At 31.2% G+C, this 19,219-nt stretch overlaps 1 protein-coding gene across 4 annotated transcripts in view; it reads right to left on the reverse strand.

Annotated features, from left to right (window-relative positions):
• Window positions 1–3,117: 3,117 nt before the first annotated feature.
• Window positions 3,118–19,219, reverse strand: part of LOC111679873 (serine-rich adhesin for platelets) — a 78,029-nt gene continuing 61,927 nt past the window's right edge. For all 4 annotated transcript variants that reach the window (XM_046948203.1, XM_046948201.1, XM_046948199.1 and 1 more), the window contains 2 exons: window positions 11,328–13,617; window positions 3,118–7,971 (listed from right to left, as the gene is read on the reverse strand). In XM_046948203.1, coding sequence (XP_046804159.1) covers window positions 7,169–7,971; window positions 11,328–13,617 — 3,093 coding nt within the window. In that variant the 3' untranslated portion in view covers window positions 3,118–7,168. The remainder of the gene's footprint in view (window positions 7,972–11,327; window positions 13,618–19,219) is intronic.

Here is a 19,219-nt window from a genome sequence, read left to right on the forward strand (position 1 = left end):
ATTTAAATTATTGAATTGAATAATGAAATGTCATATTTATAGTTTTATACTAGTGGTGGGCCCATTCAGTTTGCCTTTTTTGGAAAAATTTTGTAGCGTGTCATAATATCTATTAACGTTATTAAACAAATAAATTGTCTTAGTAGCCATGGACATTATGGCATTTTCAAAAGTGTCACAATGTCTATGTATATTTTGAGATTTCAGGAATCCATTTCTCAAACAATATGTTTCATACCCCTGCGTTCGCTCGACTTTCCAGGATACGTTTCTAAAGCAATCCGAAACAACTTTTCGTTTAAACTACATAATATCCTAAAAGGTTATTATAATTAAAAGTATTTTCAAAGGGTTGAGATTCTGCTCCAATGACGACTATCCAGAATACGTTTTTAAAGGAATCAGATACGACTTTTCGTTTCATATACATATTATCTTAAAAAGGATATTATAAGTATTTCCAAAAGGTTGAAATTCATGATTCTTTTTCTATAGCTAAACAAGTCGACAAGGCAAGTTATGAAAAGTGGAACGTCTGACAAATTATGCAAAGTGGATTTTTTTACTTCTTTCAATTTTGAATTCTAACTAACATACTAAAAAGTTTGCAACAAAAAAGAAACATATGATTTGATTTTAAGCTAGTTTGCAGATTATAATTTGGTTTTAAGTTTTTCGACTATTTCCGAATTTTTAACGTTTTTAAATCGTTTCGGCTTTTTCTTACAAAGTAATCGATATTTCGACTCTGTTAGGACAAAAAGTCTACTTCGTCCGTTTGAAAGTTAAACTAAAGGAGTGTACTATAGACTAAAATAAGCAAACGTTGTCCCAGAACTCAAACAAAACTTTTTACACAACATTCATTTTGACTTTTTCTAGAAACTTTATGGATTTTTTTCAAACATTCTTTACATCTTCTTCTAGTTATTAGATTATACTAAGTAGGGTAGAAGAGCGATCGTTCGTCATAGGGGTAATCATTTTTATAACATCAAATTTTATTTTCTTTTATCAATTATCTATCATGCCTAAAAGTTTGAAAGATTAATGCTACATATAATGGCAGACAGATGTGATTAATTGTGTTTCAAATTGTTAATTGTTTTTTTTTTATTAAAATATATATTGGTTAAACAATGTCAATAACAGTAAACAATAAGAGATTATTAAATTTTTGATATTCTTAAGTTAAAGCATAAAAAAATATTAAACCCCCGAAATGCACCTGGTGCACACAAGAAATCTCTGTGGTGTAAAACAAAATGTTGTTAAATTTTTTAATTTTTTTTATACTTTATTTAATGAATTAAAATATAAACCAATAAAATAAGTTTTAATTTTTGTATTTTTTTGTTTTATTTTACCAATGACCATGACCTATCATTGACGAATTTACCCCATGGGTAGGGAAGTATCGACGTCAGTGCACGAGCACACAAGTAATTTGATCTGTCAAAATTTTGTGTTGAATGGGATCATCTAAAGCAGAGCCCGGCGACAAATACGATTGGTCAGTTTTTGCAAGAGCAAAATATAAGAAATGTGAACATTTAGTACTCTTATGGAAAGTTTTATTTTTGCAATGAATGTATTTTAAATAAATTTATTTCATTCTCTGTAATTTATTCTCTTTTTTATACGGATGGAATTCTTTTATAAGACTTTAGGAACGTAAAGTGTGATAGTGTGAAGTCATAGGAAAAATTCAAACGAATAAAACTAAAGCCAACATATATAAGTATCCGAATCAAGAAATGAATTAATAATAAGTATTGTGGTTTTAATTTGATAACTCCATAAAATAGTGGCATATGGTCCCTTCTACCCTAAGTATGAAAACTGAAATATATAACATTCTAACTTTGCTAACAGACTGACTGATTCTTCATCGCGCAGGCTGAAGCCAAAGAGTTGGTTACCTACCAAATAGATCCAATAAGATAGTACTTTTTAAATTCAAATTTTTCCGAATTTACACATATCTCCTAAACTAGAAAAGATACAAAACATGTTAGAACTTATCATTCAATCAAAAAATAAGGCCTCTTCATGAATTTAATACTTTTTAGATATTCAGACGTTTAAGTGCTGAAAATTGTACCTATTTTTTGTACATTTTTCATAAAAAATTATTTATTATGTATTGTTCTTGTATTATATAAATTCTCTTTCGCATCGTATAATTTTCCGACCTTATATTCTACATATATTCCGGATCTATGCTCTCTTTCTATCTGTTTATATAAAATATTTTATCAGCTGTACGATAAATTCTGAAAACATAATTAACTTTTGAAACGGAACATTAAAAAATTGGAACTAGTACGGTCTATGTTTTAATTCTTTTTTCACATAAAAACATATTGACAAATATCCGAAAATCATTAATGGTTAATTATAGCAAATCTTGTTTCTCACTTCCTTTGAACTTCTAATCTTGTAGTCGATTAAAATTGACAAGTGTAAAATTTATGTTTTAAATTTTATGATCATTAAAATTAATTCAACTAAATGTATTTTTAAATAATTTGTTTTATAATTTTGTTATATTTATGATGATGTTATAGTTAACTACTAATTGATTTATTTTATTAATTAATTATTTCATTTTATCTATTTCTTTCAATATATTAATAAAACATTTTTAAACGTGTTAATTTACTGTTGTATCAGCTTCATCTTTACTTCATATTTACTCACACATACATTGTTAAATTTTTAAATACAGTGTGTAAGCAGAGTCTTTAGGCATTGAAATACTTTTTATCGTTTAGATCTTATTTGTCATAAAAATGTGAAAAAGTTGGAATGTCTTAAAAAATATATATTTTATAAACAATCGAACACGAGCTCTATAAATCTTTTTTATTAGATTATTTTTTATTAATTTTACAAACAAAAAAACTCCCAAAGTATAACAACTTATTTTAGTACTTATTTGTAAGCTACATTGATATGTATGTACTTGCCTCCAGTGAAATCTTCGTGTTAAAATATATGTGTTTACTTAAACATATTATATAAAATTATAAATACTAAATAAAATGTCTTCCATTAAAACCGGCGGAAATCGTTGTCCTTACCGGCATTCAAAAAATAAAACACATTAAAATATATATTAATTACATTGTCAACTTGCTTTTATTTGAAAGGTTTTATGAAATTTTGATAGTATGATTTAGTTGTAGTTTAAACAGTATTTAGCTTTCGTTTAAAATTGTTATCGTGGAACAAAATCATTAGTAATATATGCCGTACGGTTTTCCCTTAATCATGTAGAAAATTCTGGATTCAATGACTGATCTTTTTTTAATACGAGAAACTTAATCTTTTTTTGGTCAGAGTGGTCTTACAATATACGTATTTTCAGAATATTCGGTTTGATTTGACATTAAAAAGGGTTGATAAAAGAATGTATTAGTAATTTGTATTAGTAATTTTAGTACATGTGCATATAGGTTCGCCCCTATTTTTGAGGCGTTCTTGATTAAAACCACAATTCACACTTTAATATATTGTCTTTAGTTTAATCCATTTAAATTTTTCCTATGCCATCTTAATGTACATTTTTTTAACTTTTCAGAACTGATCAAAAACGGTGATATACCGACCAATTCATGGGGTAAATTCGCTATAACTCAACAAAAAAATTAAAACAATTTGCTACTGATTTTTTCTAAATTTTAACAACATTTTGTTCTTCATCGCAGGGGTTCTTTGTATTTGACGCATGTGACCCAGGGGCAGTTCTGGGGTTTAAATTTATTTTATATGATACCGACGAAACTATTATCACTTGTTGTTCAGTGTTATTAATATTCTATCACCAACCAATATATTTTTTATACAAAAAAATTTAAAAAGTTAGCACAAAAAATTCACACAGTGAAATGTTTTCATTGCCCTTTTAAAAACAATTAAACTCGTCTGCCTACCAACATATGCAAAATTAATCTTTCAAACATTCAAGGATGATAAATAATCGATAAACGTAAACATAATTTGATAATGTGATAAAATCGATTATTCGGTTTGGTGATATCCCCTCCACCCTTCATTTACGTTATCTTTGTAATATCCTAATTAATTATAAGTTTATCAAACTTTAAATAGTTAATTTGGTAAAAATTAAAAAAAAGACAGCAAAGACAGCAATTTCGACTAACGTCTAACCGTAATTCGTCTTTTGTCACGGGTGTTCCTTTGTAAACGAAAGTGAAGATAATCGTGACATAAAAATTCAATTTAATCTGTCCGTTCATCTCTTCTATAGCTTAATGATTGACTTCCTCGTAGGACAAGCACATGTTAAAACAGCTAGATTTTTGGACAGTCAATGGCTAAGGGAAACCCTAATTAGTAGGTTTAATAATTAGTTCGGGAGAGTCCGACCGAACTGCTAAGTACTCTTGTTAACAATACTATGTCGAATATATGGTGTAATACCATTTTTCCTCCTCTTTAGTTTTAGTTACAAACATTTGTTTAAATAAACTTAACTAAGTAAACTTTAAGCATTGTTTTATTCCATTTTTTTCATATTTCGTTTGTTGTTGTTTTAAAATTATAGTTACAATAGTTTTTAGTTAAGTTTACTAAAGTTACATCAATACTACACATTTAAATACATACATACATGTACTACTTATATATTATAGATAGAAACATATATAGGTACAAAGATACATAGATACATAGATAGATACATACAACTAACAAATAATAAGCTACAATTACGAGTATTATTTTTATTTTTTGTTGAATAATAGAGATTTAGTTTTAAATTTGTTTTATATTCTCTTATTAAATTAGTTTCAGTTTTTTGTTTTACTTTTTTTTTGCTGCTACTTCTACTAACTTCTGCTACTAACTGCTCTTGTGTAGATTAATTTTAGTTTATAGTAGAAATACTCTTAAATATTTATGGCAAGTAGTTTTCATCTGTAAGAATCTATGCGGTAACTTTTTGTTTGAAACAACAAAACAATATCATGAAACAAAAAAATAATAAAATAATAATAGAGAATGCATACAGTAGTGTTCAAAATTAAAGAACATTTCGTAAGAGTGGAATTATGTTGTTTCAACAATTAAAAAATAACTTATAGACAGTCAATAAGAATTTCAGAATTCTCAATATCTATGATTTAAAAAAATAACTAAATTAAAAATGACCATCCTAAAAAAGGGTATAAAAATCTTCTATGTTAATTATATGTCAATAGTAATATTTGTTTAATACCCAGAAAACACAAATTAAAGTATAGATAATAAGTATGTAGGGTATCATATAATCGACAATGATCCACTTTATTTTCTTACTTTTGTATACATTGAATTTTACTTTTTTTCGATTTATTTATACTACTTATGTGGGAGATTTCATGTCAAGTGCTCCAACTATTGAAACCGATGTCGTCTTATCAGGATAAATTTTGCACCAGTCGTACTGAATACTAGCTAGACAATATGTTATCCAAGTGACTAACCATTTCAATACGGGCTTGTCCCAAGTGGTAGTTAAGTGGTATCAAACTTTGATCATATAAACTCCGAAAGCTTTTGACCGGTCTTGTGAAAAATTTACCTTACCTTCCAATAGGACTAATATTGCTGCAAATTTCATCCCGATTGGAAGACATCGGTTTCATATAATGGTTCGCTTGATTAGTTAAAATAATTATGAGTTATAAAGCATCAGAATTGCATGGGGCTACGTGAAATTAAAAACATATTTTAAACCAATATCAATATTTTTCTTTGGGCCAAAAATGATGTTATAAGTATTTAAAATTTTATTACAAAATTTCATGGATGGATGGAGAACAAACATATGAACAAACATGGATTTTTCAATTCAGAAATTATTTTAAGACAATTGATATGCCTTCAGCTTTATTTATATAAATTAACGATCCAGGGACAATTAAAGATCGCTGAATGCAATTTTTCATCAAAATTAAAAAAATGTATGCTTTTTCTGATGATTAATAAAAATTTTATAGCTTAATCTCTTGTTTGAGATATACATTAATGTATTTATAATTTTGACCACAACTGTACGTTTTTTTTGTTGATATGAGTAGCAATATTATACACTAATGTAAATAAATTAAAAATAACGATAAACATTTTATAACAATAACTACAACTATTATAATAAATTAAGTTACACATACTACGAAAAGAAAACATTCAGACTAAAACTGTATTTAGGCTAAAAGGAATGAATGGATACTAACTAACTAGTACATTGAACGATTAATCGTTTCTAGTTATAAATACATATTTATAAACTCAAAAATTATAAAAATACATACAATAATGTCTTGTCCAACATGGGCGGCAGAAAAGGATTGAATTTGTTTTTGTTACTAGGTTAAACGTAACTTAAACTTCAGTGGATTCAAAAATTATACAGTTTTAGAGGGAGTAATGGCAATGAATAGAAATTATGAAAAATGGATTGATTAAGAATTGCAAAAGTATTACCAGTATTACTTAACTATTATAAGTTGACTTATGATATTTTAAAGGTTTTTGCATTTTTACAAAACGTATATGTATAAACATAGAATATAAAAAATAATAGCGTCCAATGTTCAAAAATAACTTAATATTTTACAAATTTATTAATACTTTGCGCTAGACTTGAGATATCAGCAAGCCGAATGATTCAAAATCGTTTGAAATTCTAAAAGCAAATAAGAAAATGTTCCTTTTGGGGCCACATATTGCACAAGACACATATTATATGTAAGTAAGTATGTAGGTTGAAAAATAAAACTAAAATTACTACATAAATTAAAAACTACTTTTTCTTTTAAAATAAGACTTGAATCACATACGTTTTATTGATTGGTTTTGTTGGTTGGTTATTTGTTTGTTTGTTGCATTTCGTTTCTTATTTCAAACAAATTGAACTTTTTTCTATAAACTATACTCTTAAATCTAAACAAAGTAACTATTAAACTACTGATCTTTAAAAATAGCAAACCTATATTTTATCTTGTTTTCTACTTTAAAGTTGTTTGTTTGTTTTGTATTAGGAATCATCACAAATAGTTAATACCATCATCTTAAACTTCTACTGACCATACCATACGATTGCAATTACTTGTCAACTCTACTGTTTCCCTCATTGTTACTCCGCTTTACCATTAGATTACTTTAGTTTTAAAAATGTCAACAAGGCCTTTTGTATTAGACTACGATTGATGGTCGAGTCGGCTGTGTAACGCACACCTCGCAAGTTGCCATCATTATGATCTACAACACCATATTCGCCTACAATGAATCCATCATCGGTTTCTTCTTCGACGCGATATTTGCGATAGTTGTGACCCTCAACAATATAGGCCACTTTAGAGTCATCATTATCATCACCGCCACCATCACCATTGCTGCCATCATCATTATTGCCATTGACAGGGGAACCACCATCATCATAATCATTATTCTTCGCTGCACCATTATCTCCACTATCGTCACCACCACCGCCACCATCACTATCGTCATCATACTGATTGTAGTCTGGAGTACTGTGGTGTCTATTGTTTCTGGTGTCTGTATTGGCATTTGCGTTGGTGTTGTACGATGTTTGACTCATATGATGATGATGATGATGTCCGCCATCGTGAACCTCTGGATTTTCGACATTCGTACCAAAGTGTACGCGAGTTCGTTGTCTATTCGGCTTGAAACCATGATGCTGTTGTTGGTGTATGGGTGATGTGGTTGGATGTGTCAAACTGTTTCTACCACCGCTATGGGCTCGCCCATTTGTCATTACACTAACAGATTCTTCTATTTCGTAATTTTGCTCTGGGGTCGGCGTGAAAAGCTCTTCAAGATGACTGCGTTCGGTGGTAAATACTTCAACACCGCCACCAGTATCATCACTACTATCATCGTGAGTAGCGGCAGCTGCTGATGTATGGGAAATTTCAGCTACACATTTGACTAGATCTGCGAAGCAAATAAAAGAAAAAAACAAATGAAAAATAAATTAGAAAACAGGAAAATGTTGGCAAAATTAAAAAGAAAAATAAACAAGTAGAAAAGTATAGTCAGGCATGGCCGACCATATAATACCCTACACCATGAGTATATTTTTAAAATTTTTATTTTTTATAAAGAAACTTTTATGTTGAATATTACCATAATTCTAAAATATTTAAGCAATTTATTGATAAAAAGAACTAAAATTTCTAAATGAGGCTTTATATAGGTCAAATATGGGCCGATCCTCGGTAAATTTGGGAAAATTTTAAATAACAGTTAGTTTTGTTGAGTTTCATTGCGATAAAAATGGTTACAAGTCAATTTTTAAAGAGATAGAATATTTGACGTAATTATGGCATAAGAAGTTCAAATAGGGTGGTACGGTTGTATGGGGGCTAGGAGAAATAATGGAGCGATTTCAACCATTTTCAATAGGCTTCATACCTGTGCCAAAAAAACATGCTTGGTCCAAATTTTATCAAATTATCTTGAAAATTGCGGCCTGTACCTTGCGCACAAGGTTTACATGGACAGCCAGACGGACGAACGAACATGTCTTAATCGACTCAAAAAATGATTCTGAATCGATCGGTATACTTTAAGGTGGTTATTGGACCAATATTTTTGTATGTTACAAACATCAGCACAAACGTTTAATACCCTCCCCACTATAGTGGTGTAGGGTATAAAAACACAAAAAAAACTGTAAATAAAACGTGATAAATACAATAAAAAGTTTGCACATTTTATTAAATTTGACAGACCAATAATGTCATCAGAGCTAATGTGTAGACGAACTAAAAGTTTTAAAAATATTTGAGAGAAAATTTAATGTTAAATCGGCCACTGTCACGTTTACTAAAGTTTGTAGTGTAAATTTAAAGTTCAACCACCTGTAACATTTCTAAAGTTTTCTTGAAAAAAAATGTTTTTTCATTAACCCTTTCACGCACAAAACTAAACCACTGGACTTTTTATGGATATAACTTCTCCACACACTTTATTTTAACATGTAATAATCATTTTGGATGAAAAATTTAAAAAGTATTTTCAAAGGATATCGCAGGATATTATCACTTTTAGCATGTAGTGACATCAACTTCTAAAAAAGAACGTAATTTTCTTTGAAAATAACCATTAACTATAACTGTGAACTCAAAATTAGGCTATAAATGTAAAAAAAATCTTGAGACACTGGTGTCCCGTATATGTGAAAGAGTAAAATAGCTTAAACATACATGATAGCTTTGAATTACAATCTGAAATTACATTACAATGTAATTTTTGGGCACTAGAGCAGACGTCGGCGCTAGTATTGTTCTGACAACGAAGATTTTCGGCAAATTACATGTACACAAAACGATCGCATACGAACCTCTAAACAAGAGCATCAAAAATACAAATATTTTATTTAGTTGCTTGACAGCATTCAACAAAGTAGGCTGATGTCGCTTTTTTAAAGAAATTGCAAACACAACTTGAAAAAAAGCAAAAACAACTTGCAAAAGCAAGAGCATAATTTACAAAAGCAACGTACACTCTAAATAATTTTCTAGAGTGCATAACAATGAAAGTAAATAAGTTAATCTTGTTTCATACTTTTTTTGTACATTTTAATTAGAAATGTTGTTTCTATGTAAAGAAATTATCATTCTTAAGTACATTGATTACACATTGTTTATAAATATTCCCATTTTACAGTAATGCAATTTAATCTTCAAAATTAAAAATAACCAAATATTTTCTTCAGTGCAATTTCAATGAAAAAATGCCAATAGTGTGTGTGTAGTGGTGATTTTTTTTATCAGCCTCTCTATCCGCCGGTATATGCACTAGAGTATCCCGGAGAACACTTTTTATTGTAGGAATACTATGTACTATTTATAAGCAAAATAAAATGCTAATTTCTTACAGTATTTCTGGTCCGCAAAACGACTCTTAGTCATAGACATTATGGATGGCTCTTTTGCAATTGTCATAACGTCCATTCACACTATCACTCAACTAAAGTGCCCTACACACGATCACACTTTAAGTTCGTAAAGTCTAATGAAAAAGTGAAATGAAATTTCGTCTACATGGCAAAGTCGTATAATTTATATATTTTGTGTTTACACTATTGGTACATCCCTGATTTAATGTGAATTGCTTGTTTTTTTAATCATTTAAAAAAAGTTTCCTTCCGTATTTTCTTTTAATGTAATATGATTAGACGATCCCATCCGTACTCTTCTTCACAGAATTTTAATATGAAGTCGAAGTGCTTTACGTGAGTACCTGGAGTGTTGCCCTATCTCACGGTGATACTTTTTCAACCACTGGGTGAGTAAATTGTATTGTACATATTGTACACTTTGCTCGTGTACTTGAGCTATCAAATCTCTGACCATTGCTGCCCCGTTGCTTAACTTCCGAGAAGTAAAACATCACTTCCGTTTACAACACCACCTAGAGACGTAACTGGCAGACTGAAGTACGATTCCATCAAATAAGCCGAGATTTTGTTCTTACTCACAGGGACACACTGTGGTAATTCTGATATGAACAGAGTTTACTCTGAATATATCTGGACAAGACAGGAAAATTTAATGGTATCGTTTGTATATGATACCTTTTATCCATCATCAGATAACCCAGCGCACTTCTCATTTATCCGACACATGTAATTTACTACAATATATCATTCTACTTTTAAAGATAAAATTGTATCAATTTGCCAACTCTACCGAGAATATTAAATAGACATGACAAGACTACTTTTACTTGACTATCAAAAGTTAAAATATGTAACGGTGTTCCTGATATTAACGAAAGTCCCCTAAGGATTTAAGAAGTAAAAAATGTTTTGAACCCCTGACTTAGGGTTTCAACAATATTCGTTTTATATCAAGTTTATGGTTTATTCTCTCAATTTAATAAGATTCTCTTTAATCGAATAACAACAAAAGTAGCGAATTCATTCGACGTGTAGTGTTTTTCCATTAAAACAATCCAAAGTAATGTTGCATTCAGGCAAAGTAATGCAACAAACCACAAGAATTGATAGAGAAAAAGACCAACAACTATACGTAAAAATGCAAACTTATGTACTACAACAAAATGAAATTAAAAATCAATGATCAAATGTTATCACCACTTAATTGACATATTTTTAAAACATGACATAACATTGCAAATCATATTCGAATTCATAGACAAATCATTTAACATCGGGAACTCATATTCGAAAAAATTTTTCATTTAAGTTATATGATCTTTTCACCAACAAAATTTATATAAAAAAAAATTACAACAAAGTAACAATGTAAAATGAAACTCACCTCCGTTGGGCAATCCTTTGGCATTTTGATTAGAATGTTGTTGTTGATCTGACAATGATGTATGTTGACGTTGTTTTTGTAATGCTGGATGAGCAGATAAAGATGATGATGAAAATAATGAAGTAACTGCTGACTCTAAACATGGATTTATATTATGACGCTGTTGCGGTTGCTGCTGCTGATTCGACTGCTGGTATGTTAATGTCTGTTGTGGCCTCTTGGTTTTTTGCAGTTCCAAAAGTTGTTGCTGCTGTATCGATGGTTCAGGTGCATTTAAAAGATCATACGGTAAACGGTCTAGATTAAAAAGTATACGACGTGAAGGTGTTGATGAAGTTGATGAGGATGAAGATGACAAGGATGAATTTTCATTGTTAAACGAAGAAGAAATTGATGGATTACGATGACTGCTATATGTACGAGAATAATGATGATGCTGACTATGTGAGCCATATGATCGCGTTGTTGTGGTCAATGGAGCAGTTGTGGTTGTTGTTGTAGTACTAGTGCTAGTAGATGTGCTTGATGCCAAATGGGCTTCACCAAATGCAATGCGTGAAACTATGGCAGGTTTTCTCGATGATTGATGTATATTTACCGGAAGTGATGTTGGCGGAATGGTAGAGATTGTGGGAGCATTAGTTGGAGGTAATGTAAGGGGGGTTTGAGTTGAAGTGGCTGTTAAAATAGGCCAGTATGTTTTGGCTGGTTCGCTGTAGACTTTAGCCGGCTGCGAATATACCTTGGAGGGTTCTGAATACACTTTTGATGGTTGTCCATAAACTTTAGCAGGTTCGGAGTAAAATTTTTCAGGTTCTCCATATACTTTTGCTGGTTCTGAATAGACCTTGGAAGGTTCAGAATAAAATTTTGATGGTTCGCTATACATTTTTGAAGGTTGTGAATAGAATTTAGCTGGTTCTGGCTGATGATTTGATAAGGAAACATTAGATCTGGGCATGGGTTTTAAACTCTCACTGACATTACGTCGTGCTTCGGCTAAGATACCCGATTGTTGCCACTTCTTTAAATCTTCCACATTTTGTGAGATTGAAGAATAGGAAATTGAGCGTGATTGTGGACCATGACCTGCTTTACTATCATGGTATATAACAGTTTGAAATGGTAACAACTGATCTTCTATACCACCATTTGTCATTTGCTGTTGTTGTTGCTGCATATCACCACCTTTAAACTTGTCATCGCTGGTGTTTGTAGTCGTTCCAGTTGCGGTTTTATGACGAGACTGAGCCATATGCAAATTCGAATCGTGATTAATGGTCATATTACGTTGACCACTGTGATACGTAGTTGTCACCATTGATGTGGAACGTGCTGAAGCGGACGTTTGTAGCGGTGCTGCTAAAACATTTTGTATATTGGTAGAAGCACTATTTTCTGAATCTAAAGCTTCCAATGTGTCTGCTACACTTGTTACCGGGTATTTACGATGACGTGATTGAATTATTTTACGTGATTTATGCTGTGTCATTGTCAGAGGTTCAACTTCCTCTATGGAAAACTCACTTTTATGTGAGCGATTGATAAAGTTGTCTCCAACTGTGGTATCGATTTTAGTTGATGATGCCGATGACGACAACAACGCAGGTGATGTTTGTGATCTGACAGTAGTCGCTGTTGGTGGTTTAGGTGTCATAGTTGTGATCGTTTTGCTAGTAGTAGTTGTTGTGCTGGTTGTTATCGCTGTTGTTAACGGTCGCTTTTCATATTTGACTGAACTGGCTTTATTGGTAAAGCGATTTCTGGCTGTAGCTGTGCCTCGTTGACTAGAAGAGGAAACACTCACAGCCACCACTTTGTAATCATCTAAATTGGGATGAGTTTTTTGTTTAAATATTTCTTTTTTTAAATCAATATCTCTGACTTCAGCATCTAAGATGGCATCATTTTCATCGTAATCTTCTAAAAACACAATTTTACTACCTGAGGTAACTAATTTAACTACTTGTTTACTATCCTCCAACTGACCCTCGGCCTGATTAAGCTTGGGTCCCTTGTCTTTTAAACTTCTACCGCTACTAGACCTTCTCCCCGTTTCGGCGGATTTTTTGTCGAATGACTCTTCTTTTTTCGTAGCTGCCACTACATCCTTTATTTTTTCTGCACCCGCATTACTACTACCACTGCCCCCACTACTTTGGAAATCTTTTTCTAACTGATCATGTTCCATAAATAGTTTGAGAAACTCATTGCCTGCAATGAGATCACTATTGGCTTGAGAATTTCCTTTGAGTGGCCTTGTCTCATTAGACGGTATTCGCGCCAACATCTATAATTGAAAAGAAAAAATATAATAAACCACAATTGTTTGTTAAATAATTTATTAAGTTTAAAGGTTAAATATTTATTAATTAATTGTACAACAATAAATACGGAATGTTTGATAGAAATGTATTTTATTGTATGTCAATAACTGCAAAACTCTGTGGGATATGTTTGCTTTAACGTTCGATGCACTACTAAATAAAATATGGTATATTTAGTTTAGGTTGATCTTATCTTGATTATTGGTCATAAGCAATTTTATAACAAGTTTTCACAAGAGTAGACATCTTTGTGAAATCGTTCTAATATATTATTTAGAATGGTGTAGAGTGCACATATTCTTCACCTGTGAAAACATGTTTATTATACCTTCTACAAAATCTGAAAAAAAAATTTTTCTGATTAAAAATCTGCGCAAATTATTTTAAAGTCTGCTACTAATATCATATTTAATAACTCTTGCTATACTAGTTTTCTTTAATAAAGTCTCAATATCATTTACAATGACATTGATTTATTGCAATTTTATGTAAATTTGTAATGATTTAATAAGAAAGGAGAAAAAATAGAACAAAACACTCTCTACCTTCGAAAAGTTCTTGAATCATAGAAATACACTTCATCGGAAATGCATCATCTATGACATCAGTTGAATGACAGATGGCTGATTTAATAAATGATTGGAAATTGTAAAAAATTACCAGAATGTGAATAAAAAACTAAAGTATTTCTCATAATAAAAACTCTATAAAATACAGCAATGACAGTTCTAAAGAATAGATTTTCTAAATTCCTTTATGCAAAATTCTCTGCTTCTGGGTGTTCAAATACATATTTTAAAAAATATTGACAGTTTCACTTAATTAAAAAATTCACATTTTTTCAGTATGATTGCCAATAATTTCGAAAAAAAAACTTCAAAATTTTAAAACATTAGACAATAGATTTCTCTAACAGTCACAAAAAAACTAAACAAAATCTTTATTGAAAATCTTTAATTACTAAAATAAAAATAAAAAATCAATAATTTTATACCTGCCAAATATTTATTAAGAATTTCAACTCGACAAAGACATTCTTATAAATGTCAAATAGTTTTGTTGTTTAAATAACCTCAGGCAAACAGGCATGTCAAATTTGTTTAAACGTACATTTCACAAAACGGAAAAAATACAAAAAAAGCAAGTTGCTAAAGAAACAATTCAACAAGTTAAACAACAACAATCGCACAAATAATTTGATAAACTCTTAATTTAATAACAACTTAAAAGAAATACAATCATTCATTCACAAACATTTACTTGTACATATTAGCAAATCTTGCATACAATATGTATACATACGTACACTTTGTACATTTAACAGCCGTCACAAAGACGCAACAACAACATCAACAACAACGCAAACAATAACAGTATTAGCAACAAACATTTTATCAATCAAATTAAAACGAAAGACTTAAGACACAAACTCTAAAAGAAAAATACTTATATACGAGAAGCAAATAAAAAAAATCACAGAAATGCCAGCAGAACTTGACTTAACGACAAAATTAACATTTTTTCTACCAAATATACTTAAAATACTGACGCACATACACTCGAACAAAAATAACAAGTCTGATAAAATCTGCACAACTAATTGCATGCCGCGATACTGTTGATGATGTATCGAATGTTAAACTACAAAAACGGAATCTATTTATAAGTTTATCTGACTTTTTGACTATATGTAGTCGTACAGCGGAATATAACACTTACATGCCATTGAAATTGATTTGAAATACTTCAAATTAATTAAGAAACTAAATGTGTATAGCTATTAATATCATTGTGAGAACATAAAAATATAAATTATTGTTTTCAAAATTTCAATATTTTTATAACACATATAATGACTATATCGAATCAAATATAATAACAAATCTTATATAACAAGGCTGCAAGAGTATAAGTATCCTAAGGATATTTTCTTAAAACTAATTTATAGTTTTAGTTTATTGTGAAGTATATGTCGCTTTACTTGTAGTAGTAAGATCTTAGCCTGACTAGCAACTCTATTTTGGCCAATAAACCTCCATTATATTTCTGACTTAATAGGAATGTATTTACTTCACACAACCTCTGATGTTAAAATATTAAACATTTGCAAAATCTTTGAGCGAACACAGATATAGCATGAACCAGATGAACGCAAATGATAGCGTTTCATAAGTAGGAACGAGATCCCGCTTAACTTAAATCGTTTGAGATATCTAACGAGAAGAGAATGTTTGTTTAAGGACTGATATATCATATACCTAATGGGTTGGATAATTCTCTCTTCGAACAGGTCTGTGTATAAAGCTGTATTACTAAACCCGATTGGTATCTCTTAGCGGTCGTGTAGTGGGACGCCAGTATATGCTGGGGAATTATCAGGTCAGTATGCAATGGTTGCCTGTCATCCCGTAGAGCAATCTTTATGATCATGGGAAAAATGCTAAAATTGGTGAAAGATCGGGTTATTCTGCATATATTGGGAATTAGTACTGATTTAGTATTCCTTTTTACGCATCAGGGAAGTTCATGACATCATCGCTTTGCCGGAAGATTGATTTCACCTGATTTTGATTATTGACTTTAGACCAGTGATTGCTTTTTCCTTAATAAAACAATAAAATTGCTACAATGCACAATAGCTGCCGCATTATATTTAAGTAATTTGCATTTTCTCTGAAAACCAAAAGACGCTACTGCAGGTTGATATTTCTATTCTTATACTTATAGATTTAGAATCATTCAGTCATCTAAGCCATGTCCATCTGTTTGTCCTTTACGTGTCACTAACAGCGCAGATACGAACCACCTGTTCAGAATTGAACACGCATTTATTTATGTTTAATTTTGTTTAAGTAAAATAAGAAAGATCATAAATTATAAGTTCAAGTGCATGGGTTAGGTCATAAAAAATATTATATACGTTTGTTTGTACTACAAATAAATATGTATTATCGCTTTGTTTTTAGGACAAGCCGTAGCAGTGATAAGAACTTTAGTTCTAAGATGCACATTAATTCTGTTGTTTATGTGACGCATAAACCATATGTTAGAGTTAATAATGAGGCATGAAATATATTTATATCACTGATGCAGTTATTACCCCATGCTAAGATAGAAACATTACACTGATAAGACTGAAAGTACACATGTGCACAAGATGTCTTATCATAGTTCTAGTTAGTTTTAAGATTTTTGTATTTAGCTCTTAAGATCATTGATTTTAAATAAACTCTTAATGTCTTACAAACATTCATTCGAACAGTACGTTCATACATGGTCCTTCGATAAAAAAAAAAAACCAGCGCAAAAAATTAAAGAATATATATACAATAAAAAATATAAATAAAAATTTAAAAAGAAAAAGTCGACTTAAATAAATAAAAAAAAAAAAAAAAAAAAAAAAAAAATAATAAAAAACATTAAAAATGGCTCAGAGACAAAATTTATACGAATCTCAAAAGCAGATCACAGATCAGTTGACTGCAATTTTGGCGAAGATTGAACGCACAGAGATACGTAGTGCATCAATTGCACAATATCAAAACCGTATCGATAGCTTAGAAAGACAATTTTATGAGAACGACACTGTTCTCAATAAGCTTGGAGAGACATCAGAGGACTATTTTAAAAATAAGTTCTTCCAAAATGGCATTGATCTTATTAAACTGTGCAGAACTGCGATGCAGAAGTATGGCCAAACTTCTGCAGAAGCTATATTGGCGCCCAAAAAAGCAGAAAACTTAGAAGAAAGCCAAATGGAATCCAGCCATCAGAAATCATTAGAATCAATTAGGATTTCTATAAAAGATGAGGTGATGGAGCAGGTGAGATTTATGATGCAAGAATTGTTGCATCAGTTAAAACCCAACCTTGCGGAAAACTCTAAAAAAGAGTTAGAAAGAGCTCCAAGAGAGCTAGAGAATGCTCCAAGAGAGCCAGAGAATGCTCCAAGAGAGCCAGAGAATGCTCCAAGAGAGCCAGAGAATATTCCAAGAGAGCCAGAGAATGCTCCAGGAGAGGAAGATAATACTTACAAAGAAGAGAAGGTAAAAACCCATGATGAAGCCGGCATAAGAAAAGATGAGGAAGTGACGTCCAACTTGCTTATTCAATTTCGTAGAGAAATTCAAAAATTAGAAGAATGTTTATCTGACATTGAAGCAGAAAACATTCTAATACTTGAGCACAAAAAAAGCTCTTGGGAAAAAATCATGGTGGATATAAAACAAATCCACCGTGAATTAGTGGTCAATCACTCCGTAAAAGATGATATTGATGAAGAGCTGGAGTTGATTGACAAGCTATATGGAGAAGCATTAAAGAAATTTGGCGTAGTAAATAGATGCAGCAGAATAGCGAGTTTATTTCCCTTTATAGACAAGAATGGAATAATTCGTGTCGGTGGTAGATTGCAGAATTCAAATTTACCATATAATCAACAACATCCTATAATATTGCGAAAGTCCCATTTGACATCGTTGTTGATAGAAAAGGCGCATATTTCAACATTACATGGTGGTAACCGAATAGTTGAAGCAGCACTAAGGCGTAGGTTTTGGATCTTAGATATGAAAAATTCAATAAAGAAATGTTTACGAAGATGTCCTAGATGTATTCGGTATAGCCAAGATCAGGCGAAGCAACTAATGGGCAATCTTCCAAAATCACGCGTAACGATATCAGCTCCATTTCAACATGTTGGTATAGACTATGCTGGCCCTATTCAAATGAAATTTTCGAAAGGCAGAGGGCAAAAATCCTATAAAGGATATATAGCTGTGTTTGTGTGCATGACGACAAAAGCGATCCATCTAGAAGCAGTTAGCGATCTGACGTCAGTAGCATTCTTAGCAGCATTAAAGAGATTTTTTGGAAGGAGAGGTGTTAGTTCGGATATTTATTCAGATAATGGAACGAACTTTGTTGGCGCAAATAAAAAATTAGATAAAGATTTTAAAGCTGCTGTTCGGAATAATGAGTCGATTATTCCTATATTGGCGATGCAGAAAATTCAGTGGCATTTTATTCCCCCGCAGCTCCTCACTTTGGAGGTATTTGGGAAGCTGGCGTCAAATCAGTTAAATATCATTTAAAAAGGACAATCGGTGAAGCCAAACTTACATATGAGGAAATGAGTACTCTCTTAATTCAAATTGAAGCAGTATTGAATTCCAGACCTCTAGTAGCTCTAAACAATGATGAGCCAGGTCAATTTGATGCTTTAACTCCGGGACACTTTTTAATAGGACGTCCCCTGAATGCCTGTGCCGAACTAGTTGAAGAAGCAAATATTAATTCGCTAAATAGATGGAAACTAATTCAGAAACTAAGAAAAGACTTTTGGGTCAGATGGAAACAGGAGTATTTGACTACGCTACAGCAAAGGAACAAATGGAAGTTTCCGTCAGAGAATTTAAAAAAAGGTACAGTAGTACTAATCAAGGATGAAAATACTCATCCAGCAAGTTGGCCGCTAGCGAGAATTACAGAAGTACATAGCGGCAAAGATGGCAAAGTAAGAGTTGCAACATTGAAACTAGCAAATAGCTCGCTGAAAAGACCTAT

Source organism: Lucilia cuprina, chromosome 4, assembly GCF_022045245.1.
Source record: "Lucilia cuprina isolate Lc7/37 chromosome 4, ASM2204524v1, whole genome shotgun sequence".
In the NCBI taxonomy this organism is placed as follows: domain Eukaryota; kingdom Metazoa; phylum Arthropoda; class Insecta; order Diptera; family Calliphoridae; genus Lucilia; species Lucilia cuprina.